Here is a 19,812-nt window from a genome sequence, read left to right as displayed (position 1 = left end):
CTCCAGTCGGGGGCTTCCGGCGCCGCCCCTAGTTCCTCCAGGCACTTCCGTCTCGGCCGGCCGACGCCCGGGCGGCGGGAGGCCACGCCCAGTTGCTCCGCCAGGTCTCTCGGCACCGCCACGACGGCAGCATGGCGGGCGTCGAGTTGCGGGCGGCGCTGGAGCAGCGGCTCAGCGCCCTGGCCATCCGCACGGAGGTCGTGGAGCACCCGGAGGTGAGGCGCTGCCCCTGGGACAGCCCCGGGAAGGGTTGGGCTCTGCTGCAGAGTCTGTCGGGCGAAGCCGCCAAGACAGATGTCCCAGGGGTAATGTACCGCAGAAACGTTGTTCTAAGGCATTTCCCGGGATCCAGAGTACGAAAGGGCCCTGAACGCAGCACGAAAGGCCTCTCCACTTGGGACTCTGATGTAATAGTGAAAAAAACTCGTTTTTACTTTTGGAGTGACTTGATATTTTATGTTAAGACCTGGTGCAACATATCGAGAACTTGTGCATCTTAAGCTGGTGTGGGATGTCGGTCAGTGTATCCACTTTATTTGTAAAGTTGCCAAGCAGTAAGCCGTGTTTGCAGTGGCTACGATGTTATCAGGCGTCGTGCATACGGGACAGCAAGATTAGAAAGTTTGGTATTTTTTTAACTTGGTTTGGTGCATTGACGGGAAGATTTTCTGCAATGTCTCATGTGGCCAATATGTTGTAACCTGAGTGGTTCAGGGACAGAATTTTTTGCCCAAGGCTTGGGTATTAGCTAATGATAATTAGCTAAATATAGAGGTGACCTTAAGAGGGTAGAGAAATACATAAAAACTATCATTTTGTGTCTCCCCCACTCACCCCCAGTCCACACTCCTTTTTTACTGTGCATATTGGCACCTTTTCTGGTGTTTTTTATACAGTAGTCCACGGTCTCATCCCCTGCCCTCTCATCCTACTGGTTATCTGTAGAGTGGAGGTTGTCACATGGTCTGGATGTAATGTGTAATGCCAAGGAAAAGGAGTCTGGGCTGCTATAAACCTTACAAAAAGTTTAAAGGAAAAAGAGCATTTTAGGAATGTGAGGGCTTGGCCAGCACATTGGAATAGAGAACTGGCCTAAGAGAAACTACTTGAGGTCCTGAGATGAGATAGGGTTTTAGCAGTGGGTTGGGAATGGTCTCTCCCACTAAAATTCGGGGCACTGAGTACTACCATGCTGTTTTCACACAGCAAGCAAAATGTGTGTGTGTGTGTGTGTGTGTATTATTTCAAATTTTCTCATATTTTACAGGTGTTTACAGTTGAAGAAATGATGCCTCATATCCAACATTTGAAAGGAGCACACAGTAAGAACTTATTTCTTAAAGACAAAAAGAAAAAAGGCTATTGGCTGGTGACAGTTCTTCATGATAGACAAATTAATTTGAATGATCTTGCCAAGCAGTTAGGTGTTGGGAGTGGAAATCTGCGGTTTGCTGATGAAACAGCCATGCTAGAAAAACTAAAAGTTGGCCAAGGTTGTGCCACACCGCTGGCACTCTTCTGTGATGATGGAGATGTGAAATTTGTTTTGGATTCTGCTTTTTTGGATGGTGGACATGAAAAGGTGTACTTTCATCCAATGACTAATGCTGCGACCATGGGATTGAGCCCTGAAGACTTTCTCACATTTGTGAAGAAGACAGGACATGATCCCATAATACTAAATTTTGATTAAAACTAATTGATGTTTAGAATACATTTATTTCTGAAAGTTGTTTTTCTTACTTGTAATTTATAAAAAGCAAAAAAAGTGGTAAGATACATGTAACACCTTGGTTTGGTAATTACCTAAAATGATTTTAGGAAGAATATTTCCTCTTAAAGGAGTTGTTTTTAGAACGATGTATTAAGGTAATAGCTTTAGTCAACTCAGATTCCACCCTTCCAACCCCCATGATAATTACACATTACAGGAATGCCTTCAACAATTAAGAATAAATTAACATCAAAACTAAGATTGGTTACATCTATTTTACATCTTATGTAAGGTGTTTATAATACTTAAAAACACAAGTTGCAAAAACAGCATATATAAAATTATACATATGATAGTGTACATACAGGGCAAAAAATCTAGAGGAATATGGGAATATATTAAGTTGTTGATAGTGATTATCTTTGGGGAATGAGGATTAAGGAATAAAAACTCCCCAGCAAGATAATGAAAACAAACATGAGGGCAAGGGTAAATCAATCCTATTACTGTTTGTTTTTAAACTAGTGATTTTTTTTTTCAGTGAAAAATAAGCTAATTAGCTTTTATTAAATTATATTTTTAGAAAATTTTAATCTAGAAAAACATTCAAGTAGAGATGGAAAATGTTACATCATAATCATTATACTGATGAAGTTACAATTTAAAACTCAGCAGAATATGCATAGGCTATTAAGAAGGATTTCCTTAGTCTTTTTTGTTTAGAGGGTAGACGTGTAAACACACTTGAAAAAGTTTCTTCTGTCCTCTAGGCTATATTAAATTTTTCTCATCCCCTTTCAACTATGGAGTCTAAAACAGTATAAAAACCCGGGATTATGTATTGTCATTGCCATATAGAAGGTAGTTCAAAAACAGAATGAGGAAAATTGACATATTTTTTCACCTCACTTAAACAAAACCCTAGTTGAGGGTCTGACTAGACTAAGCTACAAAAAATAGCTGAGGTTTCAAGAAAATTCTCATTTCCTCCAGTACAATCAAATGGAATTATCTGTGAAATAACCATTATTTTCCTAAAGTTAAACACTCAAAAAATAATTTGCATCTGGTAGAGATACTGTACTTAATTTGTACCAATTTGTGTTACTGAAAGGCAAAATAAAAGTAAAAACTTGCCATTTTTGGATATATATGATTAAAAACTGCAAGTCTGCTCAGCAGAATTTTCATAAAATAATAGAGTGGTTTTAAGAGATGAGTTAGAAATATTTCCCATAAATGATAACCTTGTTCTGAGGTGCCATGTTAGTTTTTACCTACTCTGTACTGTATCTCTAAGACGAAATTTTAGGTTGCTTTGCACATAAAATGAAGGCTTAATGAATAGAATCAAACACACTGAGGACCTCAGATAACTGGTCTAACTACCTTCCTCACGTGGTGAAAATAGGCCCAGAAGGTCCAACCTGCCCAAGGACACGAGGCTGGTTGCCATCTCTAACAGTCTGCCTCCCAAAGTCTACAAATCAAAATGAGAGACTGATCTGTACAATCTATTACTGTATTTAAACATATTTTGGGATTGAGAAAGCTGATAGGTTCCCCGACTTTTTCTTTCCAAAACCTCCAATACTCATCCTAAAATGATTAGGACAGAATCATCTAAATAAGATTATGAGTTATTTCTGAAAATAAGTTTTCCAGGACAACGGGAAAGAGAATACTTGACTAAAATATATGTGTGATTGCTAGCCACTTGCTATAAATACCCCCTCTTTGTTTTTTTTTTATATCAGTTTGACAAGTGAATATTAAACCAGCTTAGTTTTTTTAGGAGAAATAAAGTTAAAAACTAAAATGAAAATAATGAATGTTTTAAAAAAGACAAATCAACCAATGGTGTCTATTTTGTTATGAACTGGATTTTTCTGTTATGAAATGTTGCTTATATTACGTATAGCCAAGTAATAAACGTTTTGCCATTCAACTCCAAATCTCTCAGTAGCATTACTTTTAAAGGAAATGTTACAGCTTTTATATTATTTGATTTGGTATTTAATAACAGTTTTAAGTACAATGGCAAATATTGAAAGAGAGAACCCTTAGTAGAAAAGAAAAAGACAATTTAAAACCAGATTTTGTTAAAGGGTGTTGTAAGTGCAGCTTTATCCATATGCATTCCTTTTAAGGCATTTTCATTGTTGTCCAAATGTCTCAACATGTACATCAAGGTTTATATTATAAAATGGGTCCTTTTGTATTATTCATTCAATGCTTAAAGAAAAAATACATCTCAGGACTAAGTGTAGCAGAAAAGAAAACACAAAAATTCACCAATTTTCTCAAAAGTAACTTAAAATACAAGTCATTTAGCATACATTATTACTCCTCATTGTAACTCCAGATTTGGTACAGTATCTTTTTCACTTCCTGACATAAAACTGTTAAGACAGTGCAGGCTGTAATACTTCATTTGTGAGGTGGCTGCAATTCTGTAATATGCACAGTGATTTTTATAAAGGCTCTTACCATGCCTCGCATGAAAGGTGCTACATACAAACCTGTTTGTGAACTCTTTGGTAACCACCAGTTCAAAAGCTTAGACCATACATTTCCACATTGCCAGATCTGAAGCACTTTATTGGAGGTCTGGGTTGACGCTATTACCCTGTACTTAAATTCTTCAATTTCCTAGGGGTTTAGGTATTGATTTAGAATAGAGCCAGTTAATTAAAAGCATGTCAGACCCCAGTCAGGAAAGTGGCTCCAGTTATTTTCTAGTTGGGTATACTATGTTTGGCAGAAGTCGTCTATATAAGGGAAATGTGTGACTTCGTACAAATTTTGCTTCTGACAGTATCTTTTGGAGAAAGTCAAATATTCATGTGGTTATCTAGTCCTTTCTTGAAATGGTATGAAAAAGGCAATGAATATAATTAAGAATATTCCTACTTTTGCAGTTTCAAATGTTTCCATGGTTGTCCTGCTGTATTTTCTCAGGGACAGCCTACTCAGATTCAGTACTTTATAGGCTGCCCTTAAGCATTTTCTGTTTGAAGCAATAACGTGCTGCTTCAGTCAGCAGTTTCTCTATTATAGGATATTACTGTCCTGGAGAGGTCAAGCTGTGATATCATTCCCCTCAATGGGCCACCTTCTGCGCATTAAATTTTAACTTACAGTAAATGTCCTGGGGTGTGTCCTAGTTGTGCAAATTAGATGCTAGTTAATAAAACTCTAAGTTACCCACTTACTGTATTTGCCTAAAACATAATTTCTATATTTACTTTCAATTTATTCACCTAGAAATGAATTTACATTTTTTACATGCAAGTGTCTCTAGACTGCCACAATGCCCATTATCAATCTGATACTTGAATCTAGGGAGTCATGATGGAGAAAGATGTTTCAAAGTCTAGAGAATAGGTTTTAAATATGTCTGTTGTGCAATATTTGTATTTTGTAAGAATCCTTTGTATTTACATTTATATAGCACCTTTCATCCAAGGGTTTAAAAGTGATTTAACTTTACAACATTATTAGGTGGCAAAACCTAAGTTAATGGTGGCATTAATTAAGTCCAGGTTCTCTAACTTCCACTTCAGTTTCTTTTCAATTGTACATGCTGTATTTCTTTTCATTAATGGTCTTTGTGGAAGTAGACTATGAACATAACACTGTTAATGGATACCAAAAAGAGAGAGAGACAGAAAGGTGTGGGAAGAGAAAGGGAGAGATTTCTCATGGCTACTAAGTTAGTGATGAAACACACAGTTCAGAAATGACACACTATGGGATTATTCCAAAAAGGTTTTTAGAGCTGGTAATGAGAGCCTAAGAAGTATACTGTTAATTAAAATAAAAAAGTCAGTATCTTTCTCATTTCAGACCTTTAAGATTATTCTGATATTTATGTCAGATAATGAACTTGCATTAAATATTATAGTATCAATGCATTTTTTGATTTCATAAGAAAATAAAACTGTGATACAAAATTGGAACTACAAAAAAATGGATGTTTCCCTGGGTTAACTAAATTTACTTTTTTGTGCTTCTTTCAAATGTTTAAGGTAACAAATGCATACAAATATTTGAAAAGTACTAGTAACAGTTACCAACTTTAATGTAATATTATAAAGGACAAAAACAGAAAAGTTCTTATTAATAAGTGATAACCTTACTAATAAATGAGCTCCTGGCAAAATGCAGATCATACTAAATTATTTACAGTATTTTTGCCATAAGAAAACTTCTTAAGCAACAGTCAGCTCTCAAGTTAAAAAAACAAACACACATACATAACCCAATACTAAAGAAGGGAAATGAGTTAAAACCCAACAGCTTTATCTTGGGAATGCCATTTGCTAGAAAACCACCTTACTAAAAAATGTTTCGAAAAAACACTTTAATTACCTTGGATCCAGTGTGAATTGCTTAGTGTTGCTTAATGGGGAATATAGAAAGATTAATATTACTGTAAATTTTTTATAACTCCTATCTCACTATGGATTTTTCAGTTATCTCATAAAGCAAATTTCTTTTGCAATACATCAAAATAATTGACTTAAAAAAAAAAAGAATATCAACACATGCAGTCTACTAACCAAATAAGGCTCTGACATGCCAAAACAATGTTCTCTGTATCTTGACATATAGTACATTCCACAACATACTACAGCATTTAATTTAAATTTACACAACTAAATATAAATGGCTAGATTTTGGCTAATACTTAGCAGAAGCATTAAGCAAACATGGATGAATTCATAAACAAATAAGTAAAGAAGTAGACTGTTCTTGGAGTACTTCTTGAAACTTTAAAACACTTGGTCCTTAGTGAGAGAACATCCTTTATTCAGTGGAGCTTAACAGTAAAACATATAGTAAGTCACAAAACCTTCTAAAAATTTTGGCAGTTGACTCCAGTAGTGCTCCTTGATTCAAGGAAGGAATGAAGGTTTGTATTTGTTGCCTGCTCTAGTCACGAAGGATTGTTTAAAGTCTCCTTATAGATTTTTAAAAAATGATTCCTATAGTTGGGTGTCTTGTTACTTCAGAAATAAAGGCTTCATACTGAGAAACTGAAGGATACTTTTCTCTCTGTATTTAGTTGGAAGGTAGAAAGAAGAAAGAAAATATAAGAAAAGCATGAAGATAAGAGAGATATAAAATACAGAGCAGCCACTAAAAGAACAGCATGCACCAGATATTTCTATAGGAATAAGAAAGTGACAGAAAGTCAGAGACAACTTTTAAGTGGCTCTTCACAGAAAAGGCATTTAGTTTATTCTCAATTATCATGAACACTGCAGAAGTTGTATTCCTAACACAAAAACACTTCAAACTGAAAAAGCAATTTCTAAAACATTCATTAGTAAAACAAAATTGAACTTAAGGGGAAAAAAATAATTTTTAAAGGTTGGTTTCCTGCACTGACAGGCAAAAACTTTTGGGAATCAACTAATCTTGACTAGTAAGTAAGACAGAAAGTCATGAATTAAGCAAGCAATATTTACATCTGTTAATGCAATGTGCACTTGTTCTTATACTTAATGCAGTTAGTTTGTATAAATGAGACTAATCTCATTTACATTTTAAGCAAGAAACTCACCACTTGGCCCACTTGTCATGTAGTGGGTAATAGAATTAGGAGCTTTGTTGCTCCCTAGACCTGCTTTTTGAATTTCTGCTTTCTTGTACTTTGTCCACATCTGCAGGAGAAAAGCATTTCATGTTATTTAATCAAAGGTTAAACATAACACAATTCATGAAGATGAGAAGCTCTTACTCAGTAGGGCAAAGAGAAGGAATCTAACTCTGAAATGTTACTAATCTGATAGAATCTCATTACTTAAAGACTGATTCTTATATTTTAAAAGCTATAAATAATATATTTATGCCCTTTCAGTGTCAGATAGGTTTACTTACTATGTTTATTTACTAATTGGTCACATCTAGTTTTAAAGTAAAAAATAACCTTGCATGCGCCTGCAGAAACACCCACAATGAAATACTTGTATTATTTACTAAGAAAACCAGGGCTGGAGATTTTATAGTGAAATAAAATACCTACTTACACTGTAATAGCAAAAACTGCTTTGATCAAAGGGGACTTGATGCAGAACAAAATTAACTTACAATATCACAAATAATAAGGGTATAATTTCTAGAAACCTAAGCCAGGAATATGAAAGCTATTCAATTTCATCTAAAATTAGGGTACTAATACAGGCATACCTCGGAGATACTGCAGGTTTGGTTTTAGAGCACTTCAATAAAGTGAATATTGCAATAAAGCAAGTCACGTGAATTTTAAGTATCCCATTGCATATAAAAATTATGTTCCCACTACAGTCTATTAAGTGTGCAATAGCATTATGTCTACAAACAATGTACATATCTTAAGTAAAAATACTTAATGCTAAGAAGTACTAACCATCATCTGAGCCCTTCAGTGAGTCAATCTTTTTGCAATACTAACATCAAAGATCACTGATCACCATAACAAATATAATGAGAATGTCTGAAACATTTTGAGAATTACCAAAATGTGACAAACATGAAGTGAGCAAATGCTGTTGGGAAAATTGCACTGACAGACAGACTTGCTTGATACAGGGTTGCCACAAACTTTAAGCGAAATACAATAAAGCAAGATGCAATAAACGAGGTATGCCTGTAATACGATACAAAGACGTGGGATATTTATGGAGATATCTTAGAGGAAAAAAGTGCAGCTGCTCAACTGAGTCAGAGTTGCTTCACTTTTATCTCAAAAAATTTTTTTTTAAATCAGGGCATCTTTGTAAGATTTCATTTATAGAAAATATTATGTTGATTTTTTTAAAGTTTGGGAAATGCTGGTGCTATATTATTTATAAGATTCTTCCTACTGCTAATGGATCCCAAGTGCTATCAAGAAACATAGGAAAGAAACTAGTGTTTGGGTAAATGTTATGACTCTACAGCTAGTGACAGTTTATGGAGGAAGTCTAAGTCTTCTCAGCCAGTCTTTAAGACATGTGGACATGGTATGTATCTATCTGTCTTACATGCACAGTATTAAGTTCTTTTTGTAAACATGCTGTATGTATAACTATAGCCACTTGAGTTAGAAATACTTCTTTCCTATAGGTCTATTTGTAAAATAATCACAGTTTTTGCTATAATAGCATATGATTTCTCAGTATATTCTGCATAAAGTTAATATTTTAAACTTAAAGCTTAAGGCTAGATTTATAATATCTAAAAGGTTGAAATGGTTGTGAAATAATCCTTGACTCAATGTGGAAAAAAATTACATCTGTACCACATATGGCCCCATCCAATCCCACCTATATTTACCATTAAGTTTTGAAAAAAGAAAAGGCTTCCCAAAAACATTTGAAATGTTAGGACTAACTAAAACAACTAACAATAAAACAGACTGATGTATTCATATATTCATGTGTAAGATATATTTTAAGATGGTACTAAAAAATATGAAAAATTTCTGATTATGTTCATCTGATTACCTGCACTAGAACCATTTTCAGTAAGAGCTGGCTATAAGAAAAAAAGTAGGGTCAAAGAAATAAATGGAACAGGCCTAGCCCTCTTGTATAAGTACAAGAGGATAGCTTAATTTACTATGGCTATAAATTGCATTGAGCAAAGATTTCTCTGTACATTTTGTTTTCTTTAGCCCAATTAATAACAATAATAATTTAGCATAACAACATGTATAAAATAACAATTTCCTCCCCATGTGTAAAGTTACATTTCAAATCATTTCTTTTAGATGCCAGTCTGAGTTACTGTCAGTAATATTTAGGCTGAATCAAGATGGCAAAAACTGGAGATTGACACATTATAATTGACTATACTTGAACTAAGAAAAAAAAAGAAAAAGAAAAAAATAGATGCAATGAAAAAAAAAGATGGTAAAAACATTCCAGAGACAGAGCTAAGCTATACTTCTCTGGAAGTAAGTGAATTAGGGTTATGGGTTTGTTTTTTTTGTTTGTTTTATTCTGGGAGTTAGAGATTCAAAGTAAACTGATTCTGTGACCACAGCAAGATAATTTTAAAGTTTATGACATGAGTCAGAGTTAGCAAATATTTTCTCTATCTTTTATAATTATTTTCTAGCTAAGAGTTTACATTTATTCTTAGTTCTAAAATCTGTTCTACTAAAAACATACTTGTTTGTTTAAATTGTTACAAATACTAATTTTACATTTTATTTTAGCTCAGTGTACTCATTTTAGAAAATTGTTTTAAGGACAGACATGTATAATAATAATAATAATAATAAATGAATTACAGAATTATGTAAGTAACCGTCTTCACAACTTTGTAAACTTGCTACCCTTTTTGAACAGACGTAAAAATGCAAATTTCCAACACATTGAGCATGATTTGCTTTATTTCTCTTTGGCTCTATATAAAAGAAGAACTGAAAAAACTATTAACTGATTCCAAGTAAAAAAGTAATCTTGAAGGAAAGATAGTACTTGAGCTCTTATATTTATCAGATGAAGAAAAGTGCAGAGAAGAAATAGAATACAAATGCTCCTAGTCACTGTATCAGTCACATTTAAATTTGATGTTTCTTTTTATAAAAAAGAATTACACTAAATATATGAATATTAACAAAGCTTTAAATCTCAACAATTTTATAAATATGGGCAGTAGTTAATATTTGCTACATAAAGTGTTGAATTATTAACTATTTCTTTGAAAAGAAAACAGGGCAGAAGGTATAATTAAATGGCAAAAGAAAATGACATCTTTTAAAAATATTTTCCTTACTATCACTGTACATGTGCAATATGAAGTGCACATTCTGGGAAAAAAAGAAAGGAGAGGAGGAGAGGGAGGGAGAGCAGGAAAGGGGAGCAAAAGAGGGAGGGAGAAAATGAGCATTGTTTTTTGGAAGTAACAAAGTAAATATGTCATGGAAATGTCTCCTTGGTAATTATAGCATGCAACCATTTTAACATGCTTCTAGATATCAAAGTAATGATCTTTCACTAGATGACAAGAAGTGTCAAAGAGAAGCATTATTGTTAAGGTTTTTAAAGTCATGCAGAAAATGTACAATGCAATTAATATTTCATGCAAGCTTTGTTGTGGTTACACAATCACATTTATATACATGCCATAATGTACACTTGAACATTATGCCAGTTTAAAAATAAAAATATAAACCTAGCTAAATGATAGTTTTCAACAGCAGCTTTTCGAATCAAATTAGAGAAGCATAATGCATATCATATGACATCATCACTGTGCAGTTTTGATCACACACAACCATATTCATACCAAACAGTTTGATTATCCTCAGAAACCAACAATGCAGCTTCTGTGTCATCTGGATAGAGGCATGCAGGAGTGGTAAGATTACTGCTATCTACAGAAGACTGTGGGTTGCTGTTACTATGATTCTGATTACCAAAAAACTGTTCATTATCTTTCTGTGCAACTTTATTCAAAGAGGCTGAAGCCTGGTCAGTTACTCTGGTGACTGGCCTGGGAGGTAACCCACTTATGTTACTAACTAATTCTGTATTCAGGGATAAAAATGGCTGAGATGGATGAGCCACAGTAAAGGACCCTACGCTATCTTTAGCTGATATTCCAAATATATCCTTAGATATCTTAATAGTGGCAAAAGTTTGGTTTAGAAAATGTGACTTTCCTGTTTTTGAGTTTCTAGCCTGCGCATATAGAGACTCGGGCTTGTCTGAATCATTTTGTGCTTGAGAACCCACAGCATATGTGGGACTGTGAAGTGTAGGAGAGGACCACTGGTGTAAACGGTACTCACTAGATGCTGCAGTGATGTTGCTATCAGCAGTAGCTGGTGGTGGATCAACTGACATAGGTAGTCTGCTGTCCTTGCTCAAAAAATCATGGATGCTTGTCCTTCGAGTAGTTCCTTCAGCAGTAGAGATCACACTGCTTGCACGAGGTAAAGTGGCATAAGGATTACTATCTTTTGATTGTCGTGAAAGAGAAGTTTCTTTTACTAATTTTATCTTTCCTTGAGTGCCTAGTGTAGATTTTCCTGAAGAACTAATGAAAAAGGTATCTTCAGTCTTTTGAGGACCAGGTCTCACAAATTGTTCAGGCTTAGTTGTCCGTCTATCATAGAAGTCTCCTGGGGTTTTTCCACTTACTGACCTGGCCAGACCACAGCTAACTGGTTTGTTTTTTCCCAAAAAGTCAGAAGAGACAGACAAGCTTTTCATTACTTCATCTAAAAGATTCTCTTGACTTGAGGGCTTTATCTGTTTAAAAAAAAGCAGCAGATTAACAAATACAGCTGTGCTTTTATTTTCCTGCTATGTAAGATGGTACAATAAAAAATTGCTAGTGTCTCTAAACACTCCTTAACTCAAAAAAAAAAAGCTCTCTTAAGTTCAACCATAGAAATTTAACTTGTAGTGTCTGTCTAAATTAAGGTCACCATGTATAAAACTAACCTGTATTGAGGTAAGCTTGTTGCTTTCTTCCAAAAACTGTTGTAGAGTAACAACTTCACTTCCAGGGGAGCCAGTTTTGATCTTGTGATGTGCACGACTCTCTACTGTCTTGTGCTGGAGCAATGGACTTGATCTGGCTTGTCTTTTCAAGTACTGGATTGGACTGCTGCCACTGCTGGACCAAGCCTCATGCTCATGAAGCAGGCTAAATTCTCCACTGCTGTGGCTCTGTGGCCTGCTTTGGATATTAACTGCACCTGCTTTTGGAGTAAATGATGTGTTAAGAGTTCAATAATAGAAATAAAATTAAAATTGTGTAAGTATTGATATTTGTTGACTGGATTTTTATGAATAGCCAAACTGACTTTCAAAACTTTATTTAGAAATGCTTAGTAACCCATGTTAATCTTTCATCAGTCTAACAACTGTCTACCATAGCCTGCTTCCTTATTTGTCAAATTGACAAATACAATAAGCTCCATGACGGCAAAGATATGCTTTCACCACCATACCCAGAACCTAAACATATAAAGCAAGCACACAATGTATTTGATGAGTAAATAAATAAGTGAATAATGTATTTAAAAAATTCAGGTTCAAATAACTGTAAAACACTTCACAGTTTAGAACAAAGCATGATATAAATTTTAAATTAAGAATCTTAAACCACGAACTCTTCTAAGTGCTAAAAATTCTAATTCTTTGACTTCCCATGAGGTCTTTATTCCTACTTAAAAGCTTCTCTGTTCATCCTAAATGAACAACTCTAAAGAAATACATATTTTTGTTTAAAGAGCAGGCATCTAAGGAAAGTCAAATGGAGACATAATTTAATTACTTAGAAAATTCCAGTAAAAATAAAAAATCAGATATGTAGTATTTTATTATTTATTTAATGTCTGAATCATCTGATTCTCCCTGCTTTCCATGGTATAGTGTCTATACAGCCTTAAAAGACTCAGTTGAGGTTGAGCAACTGTACAGAATACAAATAATTACCTTTCGAAAAAAGCCCCCTAAAGTTTATACTTCCTTAAGAGTGCTTATTCATTTTGATCAAGAGCAAATGGTATAGGTACAGCATGAAGAAAGAAAATGCAACTTTCCATGGTTCCCTAATCACAGAGAATAAAGCGGGTCATGAAAGATTTTGGCACGAGATATGGAACATTTTATAAAAAAAAAAATTTTAATTTTCAAATCAGAAAAGACAATATTTTCAGACTGTATTTTTCTATAGGATAAAAGAACATGATTATAAAAATGAAAAAATAATCCCCCCTTGAAATCAGATTTTTTAGATCACTGCAAAAAAGTCATAGCTTTAGTTATAAAATAAAATTACAACTGACACAAAATGATTTTATAACACTAAAAGCTAGAGAACAAATGCACTCATTAACAATTCTGGACTGTAGAGAATAACTACTTTAACAAACTTTTATAATCTATTTAACAATTTCAGAATCTGAGTAGGCAGTATACCTTTAAGGAAAAAAGTATTAGTCAATGCTTCCTGATATATACAGGAAAAACTTCACCTTGAAATGCATATTAAAAAATTAAGGGAAAAACTACCTTGAACTAATTCTTTATATGAGCTATAGTTGTCCATTTGGCTCTTGTTACACATACTCACCCACAAACAATTGTCTTCTCAAATTAAAAAAAAATTCCCCCTCATTTTGTGAATAAATTAAGCTAAAAGTATTTCTAAAACACTTGAGTTCAATGTACATGCATCATGAGAAAATTAAGGACAACCATTTTTATGATAAAGACAAAACATGAGTAAAATAAGGACCTACAGATATTCTTGAAATATAAATATCACAATAAAAATATTTTTTCTATGAAGATGAAAAATGGAAACCAAAATGACTGCTCCTGTTTTTACATCTGTATACACTGAAGTACATTTGTATTACAATGTGAGAAATATAAAGTATTCCAAGGAACTATGTCCAAAAGCATAGTTGATTTGGATTTCATACTTTAACCCAGAAACTCCATCAATCTCCCACTTTTAAATCTGGAAATGGATGGAGTTAAATATTAACAAATTCACCTACAGCATACCTTTGACTTCATGGAGTGAAGCATTATTATTGCTATTGCTAGTGGATGTTCTGCCACTATCAAGGCTGGCTGGTCTCGAAGCTAAATGAGAAAATCAGGAGACAGTGATAAAACTTCCAGCTGAAGACACTGAACTTTACATTCTGATCACAGAATGCTCTGAGGAGGCAATCATGCACTTTCACAGACTGAGCATGCCCACAAAGAGTTGAATCTTATAGATTAGAGACCAAAGGCATTTAAACAGTTGAGAACAGGACATTTCTGAGACAATAACTGAGAGTCAAAGAAAAGAAGGCAAAGTGCATAATTAGACTTAGAAATGGATTTCTAGATGGATACCAAGGCTGTTTTAGTTGAACAGAATGACATGCCCCAAAAAAGAAAAGGGAAAAAATAAAAAGCTAATGATTGGGTCACTTACAACAGATCAGACAAGGAACCCTGCACATTGCAGAGATGCCACGAACAGCAGGAATACGAGCATCTGCACAGTTACTATCCTGTATTCCTATCCATACAAGGGAAACAATTGCACAGTTAAGATGGCCCTATCCTACTTCTTAAAGTCTTGCTTACATATGAAATTCCTTTAACATGTTATCCATTTTTTGTTAATAATTTAGTTTGGTAAGATGTGATTTCCAGATAGAAACTAAAAAATCTGAAATGAACACTGCAGAAAATGTGGTTTCTTAGAGTTCATCCTTTACCAAAGTAAATATTTTTTAAATCAATGGTAAATTTCTCTCTTATAACTTTAACTTTATACCAAAATGGCAACAAAATTACCTTTAAGCATTGTGCAGGCATACTTTATAAATGACCCTGACTAGAACAGAGACTAGATGAAGCAATAACCTTAAAAAAGGCAAAAGGAAGTATTAGGTTTGAAGAAATGGCAGAGGTAGCTATGAGATGCAGGTTAGCGAAAACATGCTTGCTGGCAATGCCACATTCACCAGTTCAATGCAAGAATCTTAGCATTCTCATTCTGTATGTAATATGTACTCTCTAAATAAAGTTCATATCTTACCATGAACTCTTGATCCCGTACTAGAATCATCACTAATACCTTGTGGACTTACATCTTCAAAGGATGTAGTATCTACATAAAATAGCAAAATGGATATAAAAATATTTTTTAACAAAGAAAAATCATAAAATTTTATTTATGCAGAATATGGAAATTCTTTTTCAATCATGTATAATACATCTTGATTTAACATATTTGATAGACTCAACCAGAAACTGAAAGTAGGAGTAAGAAACAGAATAACTCTTATGAAAGTTGACTCGCTTAGGGAAAATATCAGAAGCACTGAAACAATTTCCCTGTGACCCTGCAGAGCAAAGCAAGAGCCTGGGTGGTTCTACATGGTTCTCTCTCTGTTTGATGTTGTAGGGTTTTTAGTTGTTTTTTTTTAAAGCTTCTATCACTCTCTCCTTTTCTTGGTTTACTTTTCCATGTCTTGTTCATTCATTAACTGTTTATTATGAAAGGTCTAGGAAAGATTTTAGTTATTTGTATGATGTTTTAAATTTCTGAAATGATTTGAAAATTCCCTCAGATCAAATCCAGATTGTCTTAATAATTATTTCAGGTTGTTGCTGTCAAAAAAGTACACATGGGAAAGTCAAATTAAAATTCCTGTTACACCACAGTGCAAATAGCAGACGGCCTATACCTTTATTATTAACCAACTGCTTGGATCTGAAGCCTGTAGAAGAGTTGACAGTTGAAAAGTTGATGGCTGTAGTAGAGAAGGCCATAGCTCCCAATTCTTTTCTCCTTTTACCCGTTGAAATATCATCAGGAACCTCCAAATTCTCAGTACTACCTGTCCACTGTCCTCCTGCTAGGACCATGGACTGCACCAGGTCATTCATGGCTGGGATGCAAATGAAAGCAAATGAATCAGCATGGTTAATGTATCTGCTCTTATTTCCATTTTGAATTATAAATGATCTGATTTTTGTTTATGGATTAATGCAAGTGAACATTAAAAACTATAACCATAAGGTCATTTGAATTATGACATGCATTCAGCTAAATGAAATGAGTAGGCCAAAGGCTGATAAACTTTGGTAAATATTTTTATCCCATCTCCACCCCCTTTAAAGATAGGAAAAGGAATTTTACTCTACAACTGCCATGCTTTTGAGCAGTGATGTGCAATATAATTAGAAGCCTTCATAATGTGGTTTGGTGGTGACAAAAATGGAATGAATAAAGGTAAGATGGAGAGCAGTTCTTTACAGCATCACTATTGAAAATGATAAAGAGTCCTTGGTCAGAGCAGGTTACTGAAGGAATTATTCATTTTATGAATCAAATAAGTATACCATTCAATAAAAACCTGAAAGAGAGGATATCCAAAGTGACAGATATTTAATGTGATTATGTAATTACCCATTCCACTTAAAAAAGAAAAAAAAGTATTATTATATAAAAAATGACAAACATTTTCAAGGGTTATAGGCCATTTTATTTATTTATTTACTTATTTATTTATTTAATCCTAGTTCATTGAGGAAATAAATTCCTAATACTAAAGGTTCTGTTATATTTTCTTTAAGTAAATTTCTTTGGGAAAAAATCTCTGACATATAAAATTAAAGATTTTTTTTTCTGGCAACTTTTAGAAAGCACTAGAAATTTACAAATATATTACATGTATGAGTAAATATCTGCATGTATATGTATAAGTGAACATACATATCATGCAAATTCAGTGCCAGTTTTGAAAAAAAGAATTCTTCCAGCTCCTTGTATTAGAGGAAGACTGCACTTTGCAAAATAAGAAAATTGGCGCAGTCCAGAGAATGGTTAGTGAAAAATTAGTAATGGAAGCCAGTGTAGTCATTTGAAAGAAGCTGAACTGTCATAAAGTCTTACACATGGAACGACGGTAGCAGGCCTTCATTTTGTCTTTATCCTTCGGTCTGTTCCTCAAAAAGGGCAGTCTTTTCAGTGCAACCACTTTAATGTCAGAGCATGAGGAAAAACAGAAACAGAAAAATGAAAGAAAAAAGGGAGAAGAACAGATGGGAGTTAAATGTTGAAATTAAGGACAGAAATGAATGTCTGAGTTTCAGCTATGTATGCTAAACTAAAGCTATAATTCTCGTGCTGCTGAGTGATAATGAAATATGAAATATGTACTTTGATACTTTAAAATACTTGGAAAAGCACTGAAGACAATGATGAGGAACATATACTTTAAAAGCTTGATGACTAAAGTCCTATAAATACAAGAACTGATTAGAACTACTTACAGAAGGAACAATTTTCCTAATTAAGTTGTAATGATATACCTTTAAAATTAGGGCCACTCTTGGTGGACCACAGAGTATACATGATGAAAATGTAGAAGGCTTTTCAATCCTCTGTTTTCTTTAACTTCCTAAAATTATAAGGCTTTATTTTGGAAAAAAAGTGATTTAGAAAAATATACATCCTATAAGAGGGTAAAATGCCTCAACAAAAAACTAGGGTGCCCAAGGGGATATTTAAAACAATCTAAAAAAAACTTTTATGATCTTCATTAAAAACTCATTATTTTCTTGAACTTTAATAAATAAAACAGGGAATTACTTCTTGGTTTAAACTGAATTCTCGTGCATTATTTAGCAGCACCATGGAAATACATATTCTTCTGAGGGAAGTCTTTCAAGAGATGACATAAGCAATCATGATAATATCATTTTGCAAAAGGTTGACTGCAAGAAAGAGGAAAAAAAGAGTATTTTGATAGTAGTAATAAGTGCTAGCACTAAGCTCTGATAAGCCTAAAAGATAAGGAGGTATCCTAAAGCAAGCAAGCAAGCAAAAAAAAAAAAAAAGACAGAAAAATATGTATTTATAACATTTTTAGATATTTTGAAGGGCTTTGTGGGTCACTTTATTAAAAAAAATAAAAGGTAGCACTATGCATGAAAATTTTATAAATGAAAATTAGGGTTAAAACTACAGTAGGAGTCATGAACATAAAAATTCGGTGTTCACAAGAGTCAGTAACATTCTCAAGCTACATTTTAATAAAATTTTAATACAAAAAATTATTACATGTTTTTGGCCTACATTTTAGGATCTAGGGAAATAATCTGCATAAAGACTTAAGAGCATATTATATACAGCCTTAATAACTATGCTCTTTCTCAGAGTTTGCTGTCATCTTGTAAACAATCAAAGCTCTTTTGATAAACTGACAAGTATCATTCATTAAGGAGAATGCAATGGACATACAGCTTTTTAACTTATTTATCTGATTGCTAATAAGAATAGTCATGATTCATTTAAGCTTTTATTTCTTATCTAGCTTGGTAAACACAGCTGTTTTCAATGATTAAAAAGAAATGAACTGAAAGCAATGTAAAAATGGACACTTAGCTAAAACAAAGCTGAGTGGTTGCAGCATGCACATGTTGTCTTGTTTAGATACTTCTTCTGTTTTCAACTGTTTTCCATAGACTGCTTTACTGACAGACAGACACTCTTCCAAAACGGATAGAATTTTTGAGTTTCACATTTGTCAGTGGTGAAATGTGATCCTCATGACAATTAGTTTGTAGATATACAATGTTCTCTTCCCAAACCATACTGAAATTAAGGGATTGTTAGAATTGCTGGCTTTTGTGTTTATTTTAAAAATTTTAAGACTGAACAACTGCTAGAAAGGAGACTATTCATTTTTTTCTGATTCTTACTCTGGATGTTTAGCATAGAGTATGAAGGTATGACAGATTTGTATTTAAAACAAACACGATGACCTCAGAAAAGACTGTCATGCCTTTCTTACGTATGTTCTCACATCTGAATTGAAATATCTTTAATTAAAAAAACTAAGTATACCCATTACCATTTCTCATTTAATAAGGTGTCAGGTATTTTATATCTAAAGGTAGCAGATAAAATTGATCATCTGGCACCTTTTTAAGGAAAACTTGATGATCTCTCTATAATACTCAGAGGTTTCATGTAGATTTGGCTGACAAGACTAATCTTATGTGGATATATAAGATTAAACCACTCTCTTGAGACTAATACACAGACACATATGTATGGATGTATGTATGAATACGTATTCATTTATGTGTATTATGTTTTTGGTTGCTTACTTATGGATTCTAGTTTCTAGGGTGCTGTGGTTGCAGTCTGAAATAAAGCCTATAATGAAGGTCTAATCTCTTATATCCTAAAATACTGTCTTTTCAGAGATAATTCTCCTGAAGACAAAACAAGTGTTTTGATAGCTGCCCATATGGAGAATCTACCCTGGGTAGTAGCTGTTTCTGCCTATTTACTTCAAAAGAATAGTAATGAAATACATTATATATAATATGGTTGTACATTTATATACATATATAAATATATACATGTATATTTTTAAACTTAGTAACTCTGGTGATAGTGTGAGTGGATTCAAAGTATCCTCTTTACATATTTTATAAGAACATTGCTAGCAGTCAACTTTTCAGATATCTTCAAAAGGCCTACCACTGGATTCTTTTCTTTCTCTTAAAATACATTTCTTTAGGCTTTTACTTTGCTCTTGCTATTCGGCTAAGCACACTAGTAATGAAATG

At 33.6% G+C, this 19,812-nt stretch overlaps 2 protein-coding genes across 11 annotated transcripts in view; one reads left to right on the top strand and one right to left on the bottom strand.

Annotated features, from left to right (window-relative positions):
- Positions 1-53: 53 nt before the first annotated feature.
- Positions 54-1,716, top strand: LOC102528338 (prolyl-tRNA synthetase associated domain-containing protein 1). The gene is made up of 2 exons (XM_006217722.4): positions 54-215; positions 1,268-1,716. Exons 1-2 carry the CDS (start codon positions 132-134, stop codon positions 1,691-1,693), a joined length of 510 nt encoding a protein of 169 aa, XP_006217784.1. The 5' UTR covers positions 54-131; the 3' UTR covers positions 1,694-1,716.
- Positions 1,717-5,774: 4,058 nt separating this feature from the next.
- The window catches only part of CCDC88A (coiled-coil domain containing 88A), a 103,169-nt gene continuing 89,131 nt past the window's right edge, over positions 5,775-19,812 (bottom strand). For 2 of the 10 annotated variants that reach the window (XM_072937715.1, XM_072937716.1), the window contains exons 26-34: positions 17,123-17,206; positions 15,912-16,115; positions 15,260-15,331; positions 14,648-14,734; positions 14,224-14,304; positions 12,145-12,404; positions 11,487-11,949; positions 7,287-7,386; positions 5,775-6,775 (exon numbers count right to left, since the gene is read on the bottom strand). In XM_072937715.1, the coding sequence (XP_072793816.1) occupies positions 7,322-7,386; positions 11,487-11,949; positions 12,145-12,404; positions 14,224-14,304; positions 14,648-14,734; positions 15,260-15,331; positions 15,912-16,115; positions 17,123-17,206 (1,316 nt within the window). In that variant the 3' untranslated portion in view covers positions 5,775-6,775; positions 7,287-7,321. Of the gene's footprint in view, positions 6,776-7,286; positions 7,387-10,058; positions 11,950-12,144; positions 12,405-14,223; positions 14,305-14,647; positions 14,735-15,259; positions 15,332-15,911; positions 16,116-17,122; positions 17,207-19,812 lie in introns of those variants that run through there. The other 8 variants (XM_006217724.4, XM_031675677.2, XM_031675678.2 and 5 more) reach the window with 6 other exon arrangements.

Source organism: Vicugna pacos, chromosome 15 (assembly GCF_048564905.1).
Source record: "Vicugna pacos chromosome 15, VicPac4, whole genome shotgun sequence".
Lineage (NCBI taxonomy): Eukaryota > Metazoa > Chordata > Mammalia > Artiodactyla > Camelidae > Vicugna > Vicugna pacos.
This window is presented reverse-complemented; position numbering and strand designations above follow the sequence as displayed.